At 39.9% G+C, this 20041-nt stretch overlaps 1 protein-coding gene across 1 annotated transcript in view; it reads left to right on the top strand.

The window, feature by feature from the left end:
* Positions 1–13: 13 nt before the first annotated feature.
* Positions 14–20041, top strand: part of LOC112119332 (proline and serine-rich protein 1) — a 28066-nt gene continuing 8038 nt past the window's right edge. The window contains exons 1-10 of the mRNA XM_026653483.1: positions 14–820; positions 7259–7324; positions 8340–8408; positions 8866–8960; positions 13136–13229; positions 13796–13906; positions 14633–14716; positions 15936–16014; positions 17890–17985; positions 18101–18145. Coding sequence (XP_026509268.1) covers positions 776–820; positions 7259–7324; positions 8340–8408; positions 8866–8960; positions 13136–13229; positions 13796–13906; positions 14633–14716; positions 15936–16014; positions 17890–17985; positions 18101–18145 — 784 coding nt within the window. The 5' untranslated portion in view covers positions 14–775. The remainder of the gene's footprint in view (positions 821–7258; positions 7325–8339; positions 8409–8865; positions 8961–13135; positions 13230–13795; positions 13907–14632; positions 14717–15935; positions 16015–17889; positions 17986–18100; positions 18146–20041) is intronic.

Below are 20041 nucleotides of genomic sequence, written 5' to 3'. Positions count from 1 at the left end.
TTGGAGTGCGATTCATGGGCATTGTGGACCCCAGTGGCGAGGAGGAACCTCGTCGCCGATGGTTATTGCTCGTGCAGGGCGCTCTACAGTTCACTTGCGGCGGCGGTCCCGGGGCGCGGTGCGGCGCGGGCTGGGGGTTGGCTGGGCTAGCTCCGGAGCCGGGGCTACTTTGTGCCGGAGCCGCGGCAGCGCTGTGGCTTTTGTTGCTGCTGGTAACAAAGAGCCGGGAGCTTTGCAGGCGATGGGCAGCGGGGGAGCCCGGGGGCTGCCGGGCCTGAGGGCCGCGCGCTGACGGGAGCGGCAAGAGGCTGAGGCAGCTGCACAGCTCTACCGCCCCGTATGCCCGGCGGCACCTGAGCCAGGCGCTGCCCCGCTTCTCACCCCCCCGTTCTGGGGTCCCCTCTCTCCCTGCTCCGCGCCTCCTCTTTCTTCTTCGTCCCCTTTCTCTCCCCGTCCTCACAAAACCATGTAACTCTTCCCCCCTTTAATGTGCCAGCTCCGAGGCAAGGAGCGTTAATCCCCGTCTCCTGCTGAACCGTGCATTGGACCAAGCATTTATATTGTGACTGAAATCCGCACCTCTGTCCAAAAGAGTCGCATCCCCTGCCCTGACCCTTTTTCTTATTGACTGTTTTAAAAGATTTTTTTCATCTCTGTAAAGTGTCGCTTTTCGGTGCTTTTCTTCTACAATAAAAAAGACGCTTCTGCAGTAAAGAGTCTTGCCTGGATGTATTTTTTCTTTAAATAAAAATCTACGTTGGATGAACGAGTAAAGATGGATAAGAAATCATTTGAGACCGTGCTTGATGAAATTAGAAAGGTAACTTATCTTTTTACATGTTTGGTTGTGTAAATGCAAAACACCTTGCTGGAGTACAGTTGGTTAAACACAGTTTGCCTTAATTGTTGTTCCTTCTGGAAGGCAGTAAAAGTCCAATTATTGCCCACTCTTCAAAGAGCAGAATGATATGCTGATAAGACATACTAGTTTTTGCTGAATGTAAACCAAATTTAGTCTAGTTGAGACTCTTTCTTGTGTGGCATGTTTGTTTCCATCTGCATGCCTCATGGCAGAGATTATATCTTGTGAGATTGTGTTGAAACTTGACTAATTCATAAAAGGTTAAAATATAACTGTATAATAGATATTTTTAAAAAGTGGGTTCAACCTTTCTTCATTTGCAGACCCCTAAAAAATTTCAAATGGAGGTGGAAATCTTAGTTTGCAGACCTCCAGGAGTCTGTGGACCACATGTTGAAAACCACTGTTGTATATTGACAGCCTTTTGTGGACCCCTTAGATATAGTCAGCGGACTCCTGAGCTCAGTGCCACAGGTTGAAAATCACTGTTTTAAATTATTTTGTTCTGGACTTGTAAGTAGTATATATTATATTGTATAGTTAAAACATGAGAGTGAAAGACAGAAGATCTGCATTATATTTCTTGCTGTTCTAGAATTACTGTGCAGTGTCTTTCTAGTTACTTAGGCCTTGTCTACACTGCGGGGAGAAATCGATCTAAGTTATGAAACTTCAGCTACATGAATAACGTAGCTGAAGTTGACGTACTTAGATCTACTTACTGCAGGGTCCACACTACGCTATGTTGATAGAAGATGCTCTCCCGTCGACTCCTCTTGCTCTTCTCGTTCAGGTGGAATACAGGAATCGACGGGAGAGCGATCTGCGGTCGATTTAGCGGGGCTTCACTAGACCCGCTAAATCGGCCGCTTATGCATCGATCGCCACATGTGGATCTCCCAGTAAGTGTAGACAAGCCCTCGGTCTCTTGAAACCCTAGGTTTCCTCAGTCTTTACGTAGAACGAGGCATGCTATGGGACTTAGTTCATTCATGTCTATAAAGTGCTGTGAGATTCTTAGATGAAAGGTTTTTATGGAAGTTCAACATATTATAAAGGTTTCAATATTAATGCTATGTTGTGCATTTTGTGCTTTTTAAACAAGTATGTGTAATCCCTCCCTGACTTTTGGTCATGTATGAACAAGTTTTCGAACGCTTTTCATTTGCTCAGAAAACTGAGACTAAATGACAGGCATTTTAATATTATACTGGATCATGCTCTATCAAAACATTTATGTTTGATACTGGCGAACTTTAAATTGCTTAAGTGGACTAGCCTGTTCTATAGCTTGCATTCTCATCCCAGATGTGATGAAGATTTAAGGAACACCAAAATGACCCATTTATTTTAGGTATATTTTAAATTTGCATCACTTTCTTCCTTGACCAGATTTAAGGAATATGTTTTAAAGTTATATTAAGCTAAAAATTCATGGGATAGAAGGTAGTTGGAAAGTTAAATACTGCTACTATTCCATGTGAAATTTGACTAACACTGACATGTATTTGTCCTTATATGTAATACATCTTATTTTTATCTATTTCCCACACTTTATCTTTTTAATATAGATTTGTACATCGTAGGTGTTCAGTTTAGAATTGAGTTGTTTTTAAAGTGGCAGCAACATCCAGTTTCATGTTTAAATACAGTTTTTGATTGCAAGTAAAATTAATTCAGTATCTTAAAAGAGCACCCCTAAAAGTTAATCATACATTGAATTAATTTGTTATCCCATTAGTGAAAGGCCCTGCCTAAACTGGCATTTTTTTTATTTTTTGTTTTTTGTTAATCTTGAAACTACAATTCTTTTAGAGGATATAATGCTTTGAAAAATCAAATTTTACCTAGTGTTAGTGACATTAAATACTTATTATGGGTATGAGGCTAAATCTTCACCAGCAAATATTTTTTTTTATCAATGGTAGAAGAAGAAAGTCATAAAAAGTGCAATTTTAAAAATAGCTTGCTAGTTGGTTAAATTAAATGTGGGTCTCTAATATTTAAAAGTAGGTTAAACATTCACTTGTCTGAAAAACCGCTAGCCTGAAATGGTCTACTGGAATTTTCTGCTGAGCTAACTACTGATGATCGAGTTGCTTAACTTGTTTGCCTCCATTTCCTAATCTGTAAAATGGGATTAACATGTCCCAACATTAGATATGTTGTGAGTCTTAACTAATTATTTGTAAGTGATTTCAGATCCTAGTACTGAATGCACGGTAGAAGTAATTAAGTGGTATATATGTATATGAGAGAGAGACTAAGTATTCAGGGTGAACTTGAAATCTAGTCAACTTTAAAAATGTATCGAAAGTACAGTATCAGATACTGTGTGTCTCCCTGAATTCACATGTAAATTTTTGCAATTTTATTTTATTATTTTAAAAATATGTTCTCTCTGCTTTTCATTATGTGAAAGGTTCATGCCAATGAAAGGAAACCTCAGCTTTCTGTAGTGTTTTAGTTGTCTTATGCTATTTGTAACAATAGTAATTTTTTTTGTCAGCATTAATTTTTCACATAGCCTCCCATTAAATAAAGTTCAGTTTTCTGAGTTATATTTTAGAGATACCAACTGCTTTTTGATTTAATTTAAAATACCTTAAATGCAAGTTTTATTATGCTATTGTTACTCAAACTATTAGCAACTTAGCGCTGAACATGTGAATGAAGGAAAGGTTACCCCTGTTTCTTGTAAGTACTGTACCTACAATCCAAGTTCCTTTCTTGATGAGTAGGCCCATTGACTGACTAGAATCACTTGTGTAAAAATTTTAAGACCAGCTCTGTACCACAATGACAAATAATTCTTGTATCCTTTTATTATGAAACTGCAAATAAATAATTTAAAATGTGATCTGTAATTGAACAGCAACCTATTTTGGCACGAATATCACTTCATTCTTCCCCTGAATATATCCTTTCAATTTCTTTTGTTTTCAAGGGGAGTTACCAATGTGCAGCATTTACTGCTAGTCTAAAGCTGTAACAATATCACTGATATTTTTTTTCTTTTTCCCCAAAGAGTTGTAGCTTTAGAATGCTACTTGAGACCATGCATAATTATGCCAGCTTCCAAGTGCTGGGGTGTAATTAAGGAAACAGTCCAGTGCTTGAGCTGCATCTTGAGTAACTTATTCCTAACTGGAAAAGAACTTGAGCAACTGTGCTATGTGTCTGAGGCTATGTCTACACTACAGCAGCTACAGTGGTGCAACTGCGCCATTGTAGCACTTCTGGTGAAGACGCTCTAAGCTGGTCATCTTAACTCCTGCCTCCGTGAAAGGCAGTAGCTATGTAGGCAGAAGTTCTCCTGCCGGCATAGCACTGTCCATACCAGTGCTAAGGTCGGTATAACTTATATCGGGCAGGAGTGTGGATTATTCAGACCGCTGAGCGACGTAAATTATTCATAGTAATTTGTAGTATAGACATAACCTGAGCCTCTACCTGCAATCTCTGAAAACACAAACTGATGTATTGTTCCTTATGAAACCGTTCAGTCCTTTTAAAGAAGCGATCCTAGTCATTGGCTCACATGACACCAGGCATCATCTTTATGCTGATGACCTGTAGATATAGCTTCGCCACTATCTCCTTCCCTCCAATCATATCTCTTTCCTTGGATGTCTTGTCATCTCCAATTGAATATGCCCAAAACAGAAGTTCTTCATCACTGTCAGCAACATGCTCGCCATTTCTCAGGCCTATAATCTTGGGACTGTTTGACTTCTGCTCCCTCGCATATTAAGGCCATATCCGAATCCTCCTGCTGCTGCCTTTTCAGAACCTTCAAGTTCCATTCTATTCTTTTCCATCCCTGCAGCCAAACCTTTTTGTTCAGAATCTCATCACTGATCTCTGGAACACACGTATTTGATCCGATAACTCTTACCTTTGAATCCCTCCACTGATCCCCCGTCTGCTATTGCATTAAACTTAAGCGTCTCGTCACCTCCTGTAAATCTCTGCGTAACTTTGCTCCTCCGTCCAGTTTCATGTTGCCCATCTCCACTCTGCTAGTGCTCTCAGCCTTGTTGACCCATTTGTCTTATTACACAATCATTTCCCCACCTTCTTCCACACAGCCCCCTATTCATATGACCATCAACAAGGCCTCTAAACTCCTCATTTATGTCCCCTTGAAAGAACCACTTCTGCTGTGCTACTTACAGTGACTGTTGACCTCTCTTTCCCTGTCAGTCTGTTTCTGTCCTGAGACTAAACTCCTTCAATCACAGACCTTTTTTTACTGTTTGTAAAGCGCCTAGGACATAGTGGGTTCTACTGTAAATAAAAACAAAGTTCTGGGAGCAGGTTCAGAACTGTATTTGAATAAAATTCTGAAACAAGATTTTTTCAGATGTGTAGATGTGTAATATTTTGAAATTTTATGCGATCTTCCTGGATATTTGGACATAGTATAAGTAAATAAGAATCTCCCAGAATTTAAAAAAAAAGAAAAGGAAAAAAAAAAAAGAGATACTCATATCATTCTAAGGCCTGCAACCCATTTCACTTCCTTCAAACATACCACATGTTATGATTTCTTGATTTCTGGAAATAACTTTTTAAATGGAAGCAGAGGAATAGGAATGCAGGAGTTCAGTAAGAATGGGGTTATTTATCCTCAACTTTGTGTAGAGATGAATTTTCTTTGTAAATAGCTTGATCATACTAGAGTGGTATGGTGCAGAGAGAGAGCACTTGTTCATTTGCACTTATTGTTGTAGTCCCTAGAGGCCTGAACTGTGGGCCGGGGGGGAAAGGCTATGTACTGTACACAAAGAGATGGTTCCTTTCCTTTCTACCTTTTCTTTTAACTTCTAGAGGGGATAAAGCCAGCGTGATTACTTTTGTTATGGTTAAGCTGGGTTTAACAACTTGATTGTGGAGTTTCACAACAGAATACTTATGTTTGCTAGGTAGGAATGCACTGAAATAATATTGTCTCTAGTTTTGAAGATCTTGCCATGGGCCATAAGCTTAGACATCTAACAGATATCATGGTATCAAAAAACATCTGATATAAAAATAATGGGTCAGTCTAGTGCAGTTTTTGTGCGGGGCCTAAAGATAGCATAACTTGCCCCCGGATTGTCTACCTCAGGTTTGCGACGCCCTCATGCAATGATGATCACTGAATATGTTTTTAGTTTTGCACTGTTGGAGTAGTTAGAACACCCTTTGCTCATACATGACCCCAAGACCTGGCCTAATTTATTATAACTGCTCTTATGTAGTGATTTTTCACCTGCAAATCTCAAAGTATCTCATAAAGGAGATAATTATCATCCCCATTTTATAGATGGGCAAACAGAGGCACAGAAGAGTGAAGTGATTTGTCCAAGGTCTTACAGCAGGTCAGTGGCAGAAAGGGGAATAGAACCAGTCTCCTAAGTACCAGTTCAGTTCCCTAACCACTGTGCCACTCTGCTTCCCTATGTTTTGTACAAGTGTGTATTAAACATGTGTAACAGGAGAATATTGACAAGGTCACAGCATTCTCTAGAGCTAACTTTCATGACCATAATTTTAGTTATCACCTTTATATTTCTAGCAGCCTGTCCCCAAGAAATGCCCAGAGTGAGTGGCTCTAGATCAGGGATTGGCAACCTTTGGCACGCAGTCTGCCATGGTAAGCACCCTGGCGGGCCGGGCCAGTTTGTTTACCTGCTGCGTCCGCAGGTTCGGCCGATCACGGCTCCCACTGGCCGCAGTTCGCCGCTCCAGGCCAATGGGGGCGGTGGGAACCGTCGGCCAGCAGATCCCTCAGCCCGCACTGCTTCCCACAGCCCCCATTGGCCTGGAGCGGCGAACCGCGGCCAGTGGGAGCTGCGATCGGCCGAACCTGCGGACGCGGCAGGTAAACAAACTGGCCCAGCCTGTCAGGGTGCTTACCCTGGCGGGCCGCATGCCAAAGGTTGCCGATCGCTGCTCTAGATTCTTCATAAAAGTAACTAAAGCAAGATGTACAACTAAATGCCTTAAATAGGAATATATATAAGCTGCAGTTTGAAGTAATTAACTGCCATCTCTTGGTTTCAAGAGCCATTAGAGAGTTAATATTAAAGCCAGTGTATCTAAAGCTTGAAAGGAGGACCATTATGGTATTCTTCCAGTCTGAACCTAAACAGAGATATGGTGAACTTCTTAATAGAGAAACTAACAAAGTAAAAGAGATTTTAAGTCTCCTTCTGCTTGAAAATATTCACGTAATTGTTCAAGGAATATTCTGTAGTATAGAAATCTTTCAGTATAATTGATGCAGATTTTTGTGAGATTAGATGTTTTTCTCTGGAATACATTTGTCTTGCAGATGGTGTGTTTTTAATTGTGGTTTTTTTTTTTTTTTTTTTTTTTGTCAGCTAAATGTCTTTCTTTGCCTTTTAGGCTGTGTTGACTGAATACAAATTAAAAGCTATAGAATATGTGCATGGATACTTCTCTAGTGAACAGGTAATATTCTACATACTGCTATGTATTTATGGAAAATGTAAAATTAAGGATTTGATCTATACACTCATGTACATAGACAATTCCTCCTACTATGCAAAGCCAGATCAGATTTCACTAGTTGCCCTTTTACTAATTTAGGAGATTTGTGACAAATTCTTAGTTACACCAATTTTAATCTGGAGTAACATAATAATGGGGTCCAGATTGTACCAATTAATAGAGATCAGATTTTGGCTCTTAGCATGTGGGAGGGAAATATCCGTAGTTAATTATCATGGAATTCAGGACCTTAATGATGATGGGATATTTTGAACCTGTCTTTATCTTCTAAGCTTATAAGTAAAGATTGTTACTTTGGTGCCAAGTAAGATAACGTTACGGGATTTTTTTGTGTATATATATTTGTGTATAAATTTGGATGCTACTCTTTTTGAAATTAAATTATTATAATCTTCTCTAAGGCTTCTTTTTTAAAAGTCTATAATACTCTAGCATGTGTGATATTTGGTCAGGTATTTGTGTATATAAAAACAAGAATATTAAAATAATTACCCCAAAATCTACCTTGCTACCCAATGGGATTTTAAGGGTTAGATGAAACAAAAAAACACACTGGACAAGAACATAAGAACGGCTTTACTGGGTCAGACCAAAGGTCCATCTAGCCTGGTATCCTGTCTTCCGGCAGTGGCCAATGCCAGGTGCCCCAGAGGGAATGAACAGAACAGGTATTCATCAAATGATCCATTCCCTGTCGTCCATTCCCAGCTTCTGGCAAACTGAGGCTAGGGACACCATCCCTGCCCATCCTGGCTAATGGCTGATACTGTTGTGTAATAACACCTGATCAAATATTGCCTACATATGCACACAGTGCCTAGCAAAATCCCACCACGCTCAATGAGTAGAGTGGCAGCAAAGATATTTAACGTTGTCAGCAGAACGTGTGTGTGTGTGTGTGTGTGTGTGTGTATATATATATATAAGAGGTGAACTGTAGGTTTTTCTGTTTCAGATTGTTGAATTACTGAGATACTTTTCTTGGGCTGAACCACAACTAAAGGCAATGAAGGCTTTACAACATGTATGTTTTCATGGAGCAATCCTTTGAAGTGTCTCCGCCTGTTTCCTCTGCTTTTAATTTCCATAACCACATCTGTATTCCCATTGCATGGGCATAGTTTATAATCTGTGTGCTTTCTTCTTCACCGCTTTCTCTTATGATGGCATTATGCTGTGTTGCTTCTCTTACTCTCTGCTTCTATTGGGAGTATCTTGATTGTACGCTTTCTGCACCATATATCCCAGGGAATAATCTAGTTCTTGGTAATTATGACTAATTTAAATGTTTTGCAGTAGCATACAGTTCCCCAGAATTGGGGCTCTATTATGTATTCAGCACTTAGCACATAAGAATACTGTTCCTCAGAGGGTGTAAGATGATTGTTTATTGAAATTCCTGATAATGATTTTAAAGTTACATACTGTACTAAAAATAAGAATCTTGTCTTATTTTTTATTTTCCCTACTTGTGTTGTCAGAAAATGGTAGCTGTTCCAGCATCAAAAGTGGTTAATATCCTTAACTGCTTCACCTTTAGTAAAGACAAGCTTGTTGCTCTAGAACTCTTAGCTTCGTAAGTATTTCTTTTATGTGTTGTATTTACTTATTGAGATGTTACCGTTTTTACTCATGTCTGAATATGTCAGACAAAGGAAAGTTTCAGAGGAACCACTTTGGACAATTAAGGCAAAACACCTACTTGCTTTAAAATGATTTGGTGCTCATGAATGGAAAAAGTAATGGAGATAGGCGTTGCCAAACTTCCTAAGTTCATCTGTCCTGAACTGCAATACCCCTGCTACCCGATTGAAAACTGACTGTTGTGCCAAAGTTAATGATGTATTCAAAAGCCTTTTAGGCTATGTCTACACCGCATATCACTGGCAGCAGCATGTAGGGCAGTGTGTAGCTACAGGCTTCAGTGAAAGGCTCTGGCAGGCGGGGCAGCAACAGGGAAATGCCCCAGCAGCTCTCCGCTTCCAAAGCCTTTTCCCACTGGCTACCCGCTGCCTGAGCGTTTCCTGCTGTGGGAAAGACTCTGGCAGCGGGACACTACAACCCTAAAACTAGCAGTGTAGAGCGGGGAGGCATTTCTTGGGCGTGTACCTGTTGTGGTTGCTGGGAGACGGCAGGCCTAAGCCCACTCAAAGCCAAAGGCTTGCTCCCTCAACCGAAGGAAAGGGGCCATTGAACCCAGGCCACAATTAAATACTGAGGACAACAAATGGGGGAAAAAAAAGACAAGAGTGAAGCTTAAAGGTTAAAAATCAAGGATCCAGAGGAGGATCCTGAGCAGAGAATCCCTGACAATGCCCACTGCTCCTCAAAGGTGTCTGAGGAGTCAGTGGACACCACCCAGAGGAACTCTGCCCGGGATTGGACAAGGAACCAGAAAGAGGTCCCACAGTAGCAGAGCACCTGCCATCCAGCTTCCTCCTCTTCCTGGTCTGATGGTTGGCCATCTTGGCCAGCATGAAAAGGAAGTTGATGAGGAGGTCTCATGACCTTGTGGGGCTGCGGCTAGAATGTGCTAGGATAAACAAGTGAGGGGGAAAGTGCAGCTAGTGCCTCAGTAAGAGGTTCTGGAGGAGCTGGAAGAGGGACTGCAGCCTGATGCACTCTACGTTAAATGTGTGCCAGTGTCTCCCTCTCACCGCAAAAAGAACAGCTGTTGGGAGTTCGTAAATAATGCCAAATACATGCCTGTACTTACGGCTCCATGGAGGAGCTGCCAACTAATATCCCCAGCAGGCTGTGATATCAGAGTGGAGTACAGGCTGGCCCACCGAGGTTCCTCACCCGCCTCAGGTGTCAGCAGGTCCTGGAACTTGGTGTCGGGGCAGGACACAAGGGCGAGGAAGTGGATGGTATGAAGCATGTGTACAGATGTTTTCTGGGTGCAGTTCAGAGACAGACCAGCTGGATGGCATTCAGCCTATTCAAGTGGCTTGTTGGAATGGCCAGAGGGGCTCAGGCAGGGGCCTGATGACAACTTCTAGAGGGCCAGGGTGAGAGGTGGGCCGAGAGCACCCTCGGGCAGGACCTGCTCAAGAAAAGAGAAGCAGGAGACTTTGGATGTGTAGAGAGCCATGTAGGGTACAGACCCTGTGGATTCAGATGTGTCTTTACTCTAGTCACCTAAGCCGTGCTTCAGTGTATACACTACTGTTTATACCCATGCTATTGGGGGGGCATGTAGTGTATCTCCATAAGGAGTGTGTAGTGTAGATGTACACTTAGAAACTTGGCAGAGCTTATCAAACTCATTTCCACTTACTGAACTATGCCAAAAGTAGTCCAGGTGGGTTAAAACTGTGTATTAGGGTTCCCCTGAGACCTCTCCCACTTGGTTCTCCAAGAATTCAGTCCGACTCAGATACCTTTATTTGGCACATGGCAAAGCTATGCTGAGTTGATAGGGGGTTGGTATAGGACAGTGGTTCTCAAACTTTTGTACTGGTGACCCCTTTCACATAGTAAGCCTCTGAGTGTGACCCCCCCCCCCAATAAATTAAAAACACTTTTTTATATATTTAACACCCATTTTAAATGCTGGAGGCAAAGTGCGGTTTGGGGTGGAGGCTGACAGCTCGCGACCCCCCATATAATAACCTCACGATCTTCTGAGGGGTCCCGACCCCCCAGTTTGAGAACCTCTGGTATAGGGCATACGACACATCCAAAGTTACACAGCAAACCTCTTCCTTTATATGCATTTACACATTACATTGCATATACTATCAATTGTATCACATGTTTTGGGATTGGCTTAGTCTCGTTGTAGGAACCAATCCCTGTACATCATGCACTATGCATGTAGGACTACTCTTTACCTCATTTTATGTTCTAGCATTATCTTATCCATTGTTATCTTGTCCATTGTAAATGGTTCCCTGGGTATTCCCCCCTCCCTTATCTTATCTAGTATAGACATTCTGTTTCCAGTCAGCAGATTCTAATCCTCTCTCCCAAGGGATGAGGCCTCACCCATGTCCAACAATTCATATCAAGCCATTCCTACACAGGGCATTAGCTCACTGTCATCTATCCAATACCCAACGCCTTCTGCATTTTAAAAGCTCCCTAAGTATTTATTTACACTTGGCAAATAATTCACATTTTTAAAAGTATGTAAACACCTATTTAAATAGGCACGTTCAGTTGCCAGGTCAGAACAGTTTTTAAAAGGTTTCCATGTAAACATACATTTTGGATTATTGATGGAACACAACTGCTCCAGGATCTATCATATAAATCTATATTTGGGGACTCTTGTACTGTGGTTCATAGTGTTAAAGCCTATTTGAGGACTTCTTAGTATGCCAATTCTTGATATGAGCAGCTGTTAAAACAAAGAACACTAACACCATAAAAAATATACTAAGTTCATGTTATGGCTGTGGTGCAAACTAACAAAACAGAAAAAAAGTTAGTTGATCCACCTTTTTTATTTTACACCGTTGTGCTTGTGTGTGGCTAACCGCTTTGTTCAGTACCATGATGATCCCATTTACACCACATTTTCCTCTATCAAGAAATCTATTTTAATGGAAAGTAACTATAATCATAGTTGTTCTTTGCTATTAGCTCTCCCTGCTGCTAGTCTGGAACATCTGTGACAGCAGTGTGGCTGCTGCTACCAGGGCCATTAGGCAAAACGGTGACACCAGGTATTGGGATGCCTGCTGCACTTTGAAATGTTAGTTGTTTGGTATATTTCTTTATTTAAATTTTGATGTGACATTTGGAGTGTTTCACCACCACTCCACAGCATGGAGGTAACTGCCAAGAGCCTCTCTTTGATCCTGCAGGAATCTGTCACCAGGCCACCAGATGGTGGAGAGCAGGAGCCTGTGCCAAGCCTGGTAGCTGCAGCCTTGCTGCTGTGATAAGAATTGTGCATCAGTCGGAGTGAGAGCTGCTACTGTGAACTATGACAATAAACTTAGGTTTTACTCATCCTTTCAACGTGGCTGTTTTGGCCACTCAGAAATTCAAGTTTGTATTTTCCTGTGTATTGTATTAATTTACAAATAATTGAGAGACCCTATTTCAAGACATAAGCATTGGTGGCATATGTAAGGCTGAATTCATTTCTTGACCTGTAAGAGGGAGAAATCAAGCACTACACAGGTTTAATAATAGTTTGTGCACAGACTAATTATATATATTAATATATTACTGAGAACTGTTTGAACAAATAATGCACTATTCAAAAATGATTAGTACACCTCTACCCCGATATAACGCTGTCCTCGGGAGCCAAAAAATCTTACTGCGTTATAGGTGAAACCGTGTTATGTCGAACTTGCTTTGATCCGCCGGAGTGCGCAGCCCTGCCCCCCCGGAGCGCTGCTTTACCGCGTTATATCCGAATTCATGTTATATCGGGTCGCGTTAAATTGGGGTAGAGGTGTATATAATATTCCAGGAATGTCACTCTGTGTGTCACTGTGAAGCCTAAAATGTCTGGTTAGATAATGTAAAGTCGTGGAAGCAGCTACAAGCATAGTCGAGAGCTCTTTTGGTTCAGAATATCACCAGGTTGATCCATCACTGGGTTTTGTGATCTGTTACCATCCAATTTTTAACGTCTCAGCCATTTTCTCTTTTTTACACACACACCTTCCCCCCCCCCCGCCCCCCCATGCCTGTGCAGTTGCATGGGCTTTCAGCTGCTAGTTCCTGATCATGTGTGTGTGATAGGTATAAGAAATGACAGTAACTGTTCAACCGTTTCCTTTGTAGCAACATTGTTGATGCTCAGAATTACCGCCTTATTGAGGACCTGTTCAGGATTAACATGTCAGAGAAGAAAAGGTGCAGGAGAATTCTTGAGCAGGTATTAGAAGATGTTCGCTGATATTGTTTTATTTCCGTCCATATGGTCACTGCAGGATCAGGGCCCATATAATTAATCGCTAATGGAAACTGTTCACAATCTGAAGGAAGTGAGTCTGTGAAGGAGGCGAGCAAATAATTGGTGGTTGTACGAGAAGAGGAAGACTTTTTCACACAAGGGTTGTGTAGGGAAAAAAGCCATGATAATGTGAGAGATGACTAGGGTCACAGTCCTACTTTCTTTAAAGTCATTCTGAGTACTGCCATTGACTTCAGTAGGAGCAGAATTGGGCCCAAAGGAGCCATCAAAACAAGGGTGGGACTGGATAGAGCATATAGCATGCAGTGAATAGGGGAGGAGTAGATGGAAAGAAGAACTAACATACAGGGTAAGCAAAGCTATGGAGAGCTTTGAATCTGGATTTCCATGTAGGTACATTCATTATTCATGAAGGCTGAATATCACAATTCATATCCTTTTAAAAGTGCTGAATTTCAGACACTAAATAATGCAATACTGTCTGAATTTGTAGAGTTTTAATGCTACTTTCTTTGGTTATGTTGCAGGCTTCCAAAGGAGGTTGTAAAGCCCCTCACGCTATGATATCTTCCTGTGGCATGATTCCTGGAAACCCTTATCCCAAGGGGAAACCAAGCCGGATAAATGGAATTTTCCCAGTATGTGAAGTCTACTTAAGTTCTTCAAAAGTGCTTTTGATTTAGGATGTACTGTAGTATACCTGAACTGCTGTTCATTCAAATGAAAGGAGGACAACTTGGCATGAGTGGAATTAAAAGCAATAACTTTTTGTCATGTGTGGCCCAGTAACCATTCATAGTGAACAATTAAAAAGAACTCGGATTTCTTTCCTTCAGAGTTCTATGTAAAACCTCCTTTTATACAAGAAATAGATAGCAAGTTTGTGGTACAAGTTTTTCTATACAGAATCATGGAAACTAAAGGTGTAAAAGGCTTATTAGTAGATGAACTTTTTGACATAATATGTGATTGGTCTCTGCAATACATTTACTAATCTCAGCTCATTTTTAAATGTCCTATGCTAAATGTTGTCTGTGAACTCCTTATAGCTTGTCTTTCTGGTGGTGAGGACCCCAGAATTGAATGCAGAATTCCAGGTGTAACAAAAACTGTGACTATTTAATATGTTTCTGCATACAAAAGCCCAGTGTTATAATGCAGCCTAATTGGAACTTTCTTAATTGTGATGCGACAAATCCAGAACACAGTTCTGTATTTTGGAATGTGTGATTAATTGAGACTATCAGAATAGCTGTGAATTTGAATATTATTCAGAATAAGACTAAGGTGAAAATCTTTATCTCTGCTTTCTCCTATTTATTTCTAAATAAAATGCTTAATAACTGATGTTTTTTATGTCTTAGGGAACGCCTATCAAAAAGGAGACTGAAGAATGTACTAATGAAGGGAAGGGAATTGCAGCCCGTATACTTGGACCATCCAAACCAGTACGCCTTAAGCCTTATGATTTTTTTTCCTTATGAAATGCTGTCATATCACTAGAAAATAAAAAGACTTGAAGAGGGTATGAGGAAGCTGCATCTCTACTTTCTTGTCATTAAGTATTGATGGCTTTACTTAAGCTTCTTAACTGTAATAAGAATGCTATGCAGTATCCCAGTATTTCTATAATTTTATTAACTATAAAGAAATAAATTCTGCAGGGGCTTCCATTCGATACACTATGCATGCATTCTAGGACACAATATCAACTAGGCTAGTAAGGAAAGCCAAGCTGGTTCCCGTAGTTCCATCATGACCTCGTCTAGAAATTTTAACAGCCATTCTGGCTTTGCTTCATGATCTGTGAGGCTTTTCCACATCAAAATCTAATACACAACTCCTGAAATAAGGTGCGTTATGAGGAAATTTATTCTGTGGCAACACAACTAAATTTCTGATTAAAAATTTTTTTTTTTTTTGGTAACAAATGGACAGCAAAGTACTGAATCTGACGTTTTCAGTGTGAGTTGAGAAGTATTGCAGAAATGTATGACTAGTACTTCTGTTTCCAGGTGTTTCCCAATCTAGTGGCTGTATTTTTAATTGTATGTATTTTAAGGACTGGATAATTTTATGGCCATAGTTTACGTTTGTGGTTGTGCAAATTAAGAGAAGGGAAACAGAATCCAGTGCTTCAGGGCATGAAAACTGCATGGATCAGGAAAGACTTTCCTTTTTTCCTTTCCTATTGCTATATTACACAACTATGTTATTACAACACAGTATTTCACCTTCTTTAGAAGCATTCAAGTATTGGCAGCTTTAGAGTCAGGGTAGCAAACATAATGAGTCAGCAATGTGATTCGATACAGCAAATGCTCTTTCCCAGGATAAATAACAATGATCTGTACAGTATCTAAGCATCTAAATCGGTGGTTCTCAAACTTTTGTACTGGTGACCCCTTTCACATAGCAAGCCTCTGAGTGCGACCCCTCCCCCCCCCCATAAATTAAAAACACTTTTTATATATTTAACACTATTATAAATGCTGGAGACAAAGCGGGGTTTGGGGTGGAGGTTGACAGCTCGCGACCCCCCCATGTAATAACTTTGTGACCCCCCTGAGGGGTCCCGACCCTCAGTTTGAGAACCCCTGATCTAAATGCTATAATTTTTGGTGGAGAAACGTATTACTTAATGCTTTTTCACTTTTTTTAACGTAGGCTCCCGCAACGTACAACCCACACAAACCTGTTCCATACCCCATCCCACCATGCCGGCCACATGCAACTATTGCACCAAGTAAGGCTTCTTTGTGCTTTAGCTTGATCCTATTATTTGATCTATTTGTTTTCTTTTAAAAAAGTTCTAGTGTGGTGATACATTTCTGACCATAGTTACCTTTTTAGTTGACTGTGCTCCCTTTGTGTATTCTGCGTCCTAGCTCTAACTTCTCCTGTTACCACTGTAAAGCCAATACGATGAGTGTGTTGGCTTCTTTTCCAGCTGGTGCATCATTCAGAGAACTGTCAACGCCGTTCTGATTGTAGAATCTCTTATTACTGGAGGTGACATGCGTTTCAGAAAAGATGAGGATGATAACTATAGAGTTCTTAGAACTCAATTGAATATAAATATTTGACTTCTGTATCATAAATGCCAATACAAAGTTTGTTGTTGGAAAGCTGGATGTGTTCTTTGAATCTGGCCATGAAAAAGATATGCTGTCCCTTTTAGGGTATGTCTGCAAAGCCAGTGCAAAGCCAACAGACTTGGGCTCATGCTACCCCACTAAATATAGCTGTGTAGATTGCTTTTAAGTTGCAGCTTGTGCTAGAACTTGGGCTCTGAAACGCGCTTCCCTCTCTAGGCTTCAGAGCATGAGCTCCAGCCTGAGCCACGACATCTACAAGCTATTTGTAGTGTGGTAGCACGAGCCCTGTGAACCTGAGTCTGTCACTCTGGGCTCAGAGGCTCGCTGCCCCAGGCTGTGTAGATGTATCCTTAAAGGCAAAGACCACATCGTCAAGCAGAAGTAAGTTTATTTCAGTTGCTTTAAGCTCCTTTGATCAAATGCTACACTGCATTAAGAAACTGCATTGTAATTAGTTAGTAAATAAAGTGAGCTGAGCCTTGCTTCACTTGACTGTTTTTAAGCCATGAGCAAAACTTATGTGTAAGGTGTTTTGGTATATATCAGTGGGGAGTGTTTGTCCCCTCAGTGAATGTAAACTGCTCCTTAGATCTTTGCCATAAACAGTCATGCAAGGAATTTTAATACCTGTAGCATGAATGAATAGTGCACATATCGCAAGCTACTTGATGTTGAAAAGCTCCTTTCCATGTTTTGAGTGGTGTTGATAGTGCTGTCTGTATCTTATATGTGTGAATTTGCATATATGTTTTTCACACCCTTTGTGGGGGTGTGGATACATATTTTTATATAAGCTCTGATGTCCCTCTTCACTGCAATAACTAAACGCTAAAACAGTACAACAGCGTGTGTCAGTTACTATACATTATAGGAAAATAAGCTATTTTTATGATAGGAAACATTTACTATACCTAATCTATCAAGATCACCTGCTATTCCAGTTTAGTACCTTATCATTTAAAGAGATGTTGAAGGACGACAGTTCCAAAGTATGACATTTACCTTGAAAGGACTCTTTCTTTTTCATGTAAATCTCCTTGCCAGTGTTGGTGGGTTTTTTTATTATCAACCCTCCAAAAACAAGGGTTGTCACAGCTTTGGGGTGGGAGTTGTTAGGGTGGGAACAATAACAATAAATACTGTGACCCACATATGCATTTCGTATCACTTCCTTTCTCCCATCTCTTTTCTTGTAAGACAGCATGGAATTGAAAGAGGCAAGAATTTTGCTCTCCCAGATTGCTTCAGAGAGCAAGAAATACATTTATCTCAGTCTTCCATTGACACTGTTCTTATGAGCCATCAGAGAGTTACCCTAACTAAAACTTACATTGGAACACATGCCTCTCATCCTATGCAGCCTGGAGGGTTAAGTGGCTTTGCTTTAACAAATAAGGGAACATTTTAGAGCCTTGAAAGTATCCTTTTAACAGAATAATACTGACTAGTCCACCCTTAAATCATCTGTTTGTATTTATTGACTTTTGTTTGACGCATATGTGTGGTGTTTGGGTTTTTTTTAGGTGCTTACAACAGTGCCGGTCTAGTTCCAATGGCCAGTGTCCTAGCACCAAGCTTACCAGCTCCTCCACCATATACCCCTAATCAAGTGGGATCAGGTAAAGCATGTGTTTCTGTATAAATGTTGGCATAAACAAATGTTTTTAAATGTGAGAATGGATAACTTATTTCTGAAGTTGTTCTGCCCTTAAATAACTGTTGTTCTCTACATAGAAAACGAAGACCTTTCCAATCAGGCAAAACCTTCCCAAAATCAAGGTAAAGTGCAGCTCTTCAGGGAAAATCTGCTGTATTTTGATGCAATGTAATGCATTCCTTTCAGAAAGTTGTAAATTATTTTTAAACCTCAAGATTTTTAACTTAATCTGAATGAACATAATATTTTGTATTTTTAATTGTGTGCCTATTTGTCCAGATAATATAGCAAACAACTAAGACAAAATACTCTTAGAAATGCAGTGCACAGAAATTCATTATTAGCAACTGTTTTTCAGTTGCTGAAAAAATTGCTTTTTGCCTAATCTGGGGCAAGTAGGATTTTTGTGTATGTAAGTCACAGTGGGAGATTTGAATGCACAACCGCCAAATTTTACTGATAGCACAATATATTCACAGCTTGTTTAAATCCAGTATGTGGGGAAGGTTTCATTGCTGCTACTTGTGCCATTCCTATTATGTGGCAGAAACTAAAAACAAAATAACTTGAACTTTTTTCAAGCTGAATTTGTCTTCTGTTATGCACACAAGCAAGTAACCAAAATAAAGTAAAATGGCCCTGTTAAAGGAGCTAACATTAAAAATTCTGGGAGAATGTTCTCTGTCTGTTTTGTCTCCATCCTCTGTGCCCAGGTGTAGTTGCTCAGGAATTTTGCTACTTAAAGACACACTTAGTTATACGCTTATGACAGATACACAGGTAAATCAATACAATTAAAAGGACAACATCCTCATTGAAAACCAGAGTACCAACAACAATCCTTGGCTATCTTGAACCTAGATTTCTCTGATACCAACTTTAATGGGTCAGAGCCAAGAACTGTGATCATTAGTTAATTCTAGGGTTGTCGATTATTCGCAGTTAACTCACGCGATTAACTAAAAAAAAAAAATTATTGTGATTGATTAATCGCACTGTCTAACAATAGAATACCAATTGAAATTTATTAAATATTTTGGATGTTATTCTACATTTTCGTATACTGTATTCTGTGTTGTAATTGAAATCAAAGTATATATTATTTTGGATTACAAATATTTGCACTATAAAAATGACAAACAAAATAAATAGTATTTTTCAATTCACTTCATACACGTACCATAGTGCAATCTCTGTCGTGAAAGTGCAACTTACAAATGTACTTTTTTTTTGTTACATAACTGTATTCAAAAACAAGACAATGTAAAACTTCAGAGCCTACAAATCCACTCAGTCCTACTTCTTATTCAGCCAATCGCTAAGATAAACAAGTTTGCTTACATTTACAGGAGATAATGCTGTCCTTTTCTTATTTACAATGTCATCAGAAAGTGAGAACAGGCATTCACATGGCACTTTTGTAGTCGGCATTGCAATTTATTTCCTTGCCAGATATGCTAAACATTCGTATGCCCCTTCATGCTTCGTCCACCATTCCGGAGGACGTGCTTCCATGCTGATGACGCTCGTTAAAAAAATAATGCGTTAATTTAAATTTGTGACTGAACTCCTTGGGGGAGAATTATACCTGCAACATTATCTCCTGCAAATGTAAATAAACTTGTTTATCTGAACGATTGGCTGAACAAGTAGGACTGAGTGGACTTACAGGCTCTAAACTTTTACATTGTTTTATTTTTGAATGCAGGTTTTTTTTGTACATAATTTTACATTTGTAAGTGCAACTTTCATGATAAAGAGATTGCACTACAGTACTTGTATTAGGTGAATTGAAAAATACTATTTTTGTTTTTACAGTGCAAATACGTGTAATCAAAAACAAATATAAAGTGAGCACTGTACACTTTGTATTCTGTGTTGTAATTGAAATCAATATATTTTAAAATGTAGAAAACATCCAAATATATTTAAATAAATGGTATTCTATTATTGTTTAACAGTGTGATTAATCACGATTACTTTTTTTAATTGCTTGACAGCCCTAGTTAATTCTTCAA

This window comes from Terrapene carolina, unplaced genomic scaffold (assembly GCF_002925995.2).
Source record: "Terrapene carolina triunguis isolate 2854851 unplaced genomic scaffold, T_m_triunguis-2.0 Scaffold139, whole genome shotgun sequence".
NCBI classification, from domain to species: domain Eukaryota; kingdom Metazoa; phylum Chordata; order Testudines; family Emydidae; genus Terrapene; species Terrapene triunguis.
The sequence above is the reverse complement of the archived record's forward strand: the minus strand, read 5'-3'. Positions and strand labels throughout refer to the sequence as shown.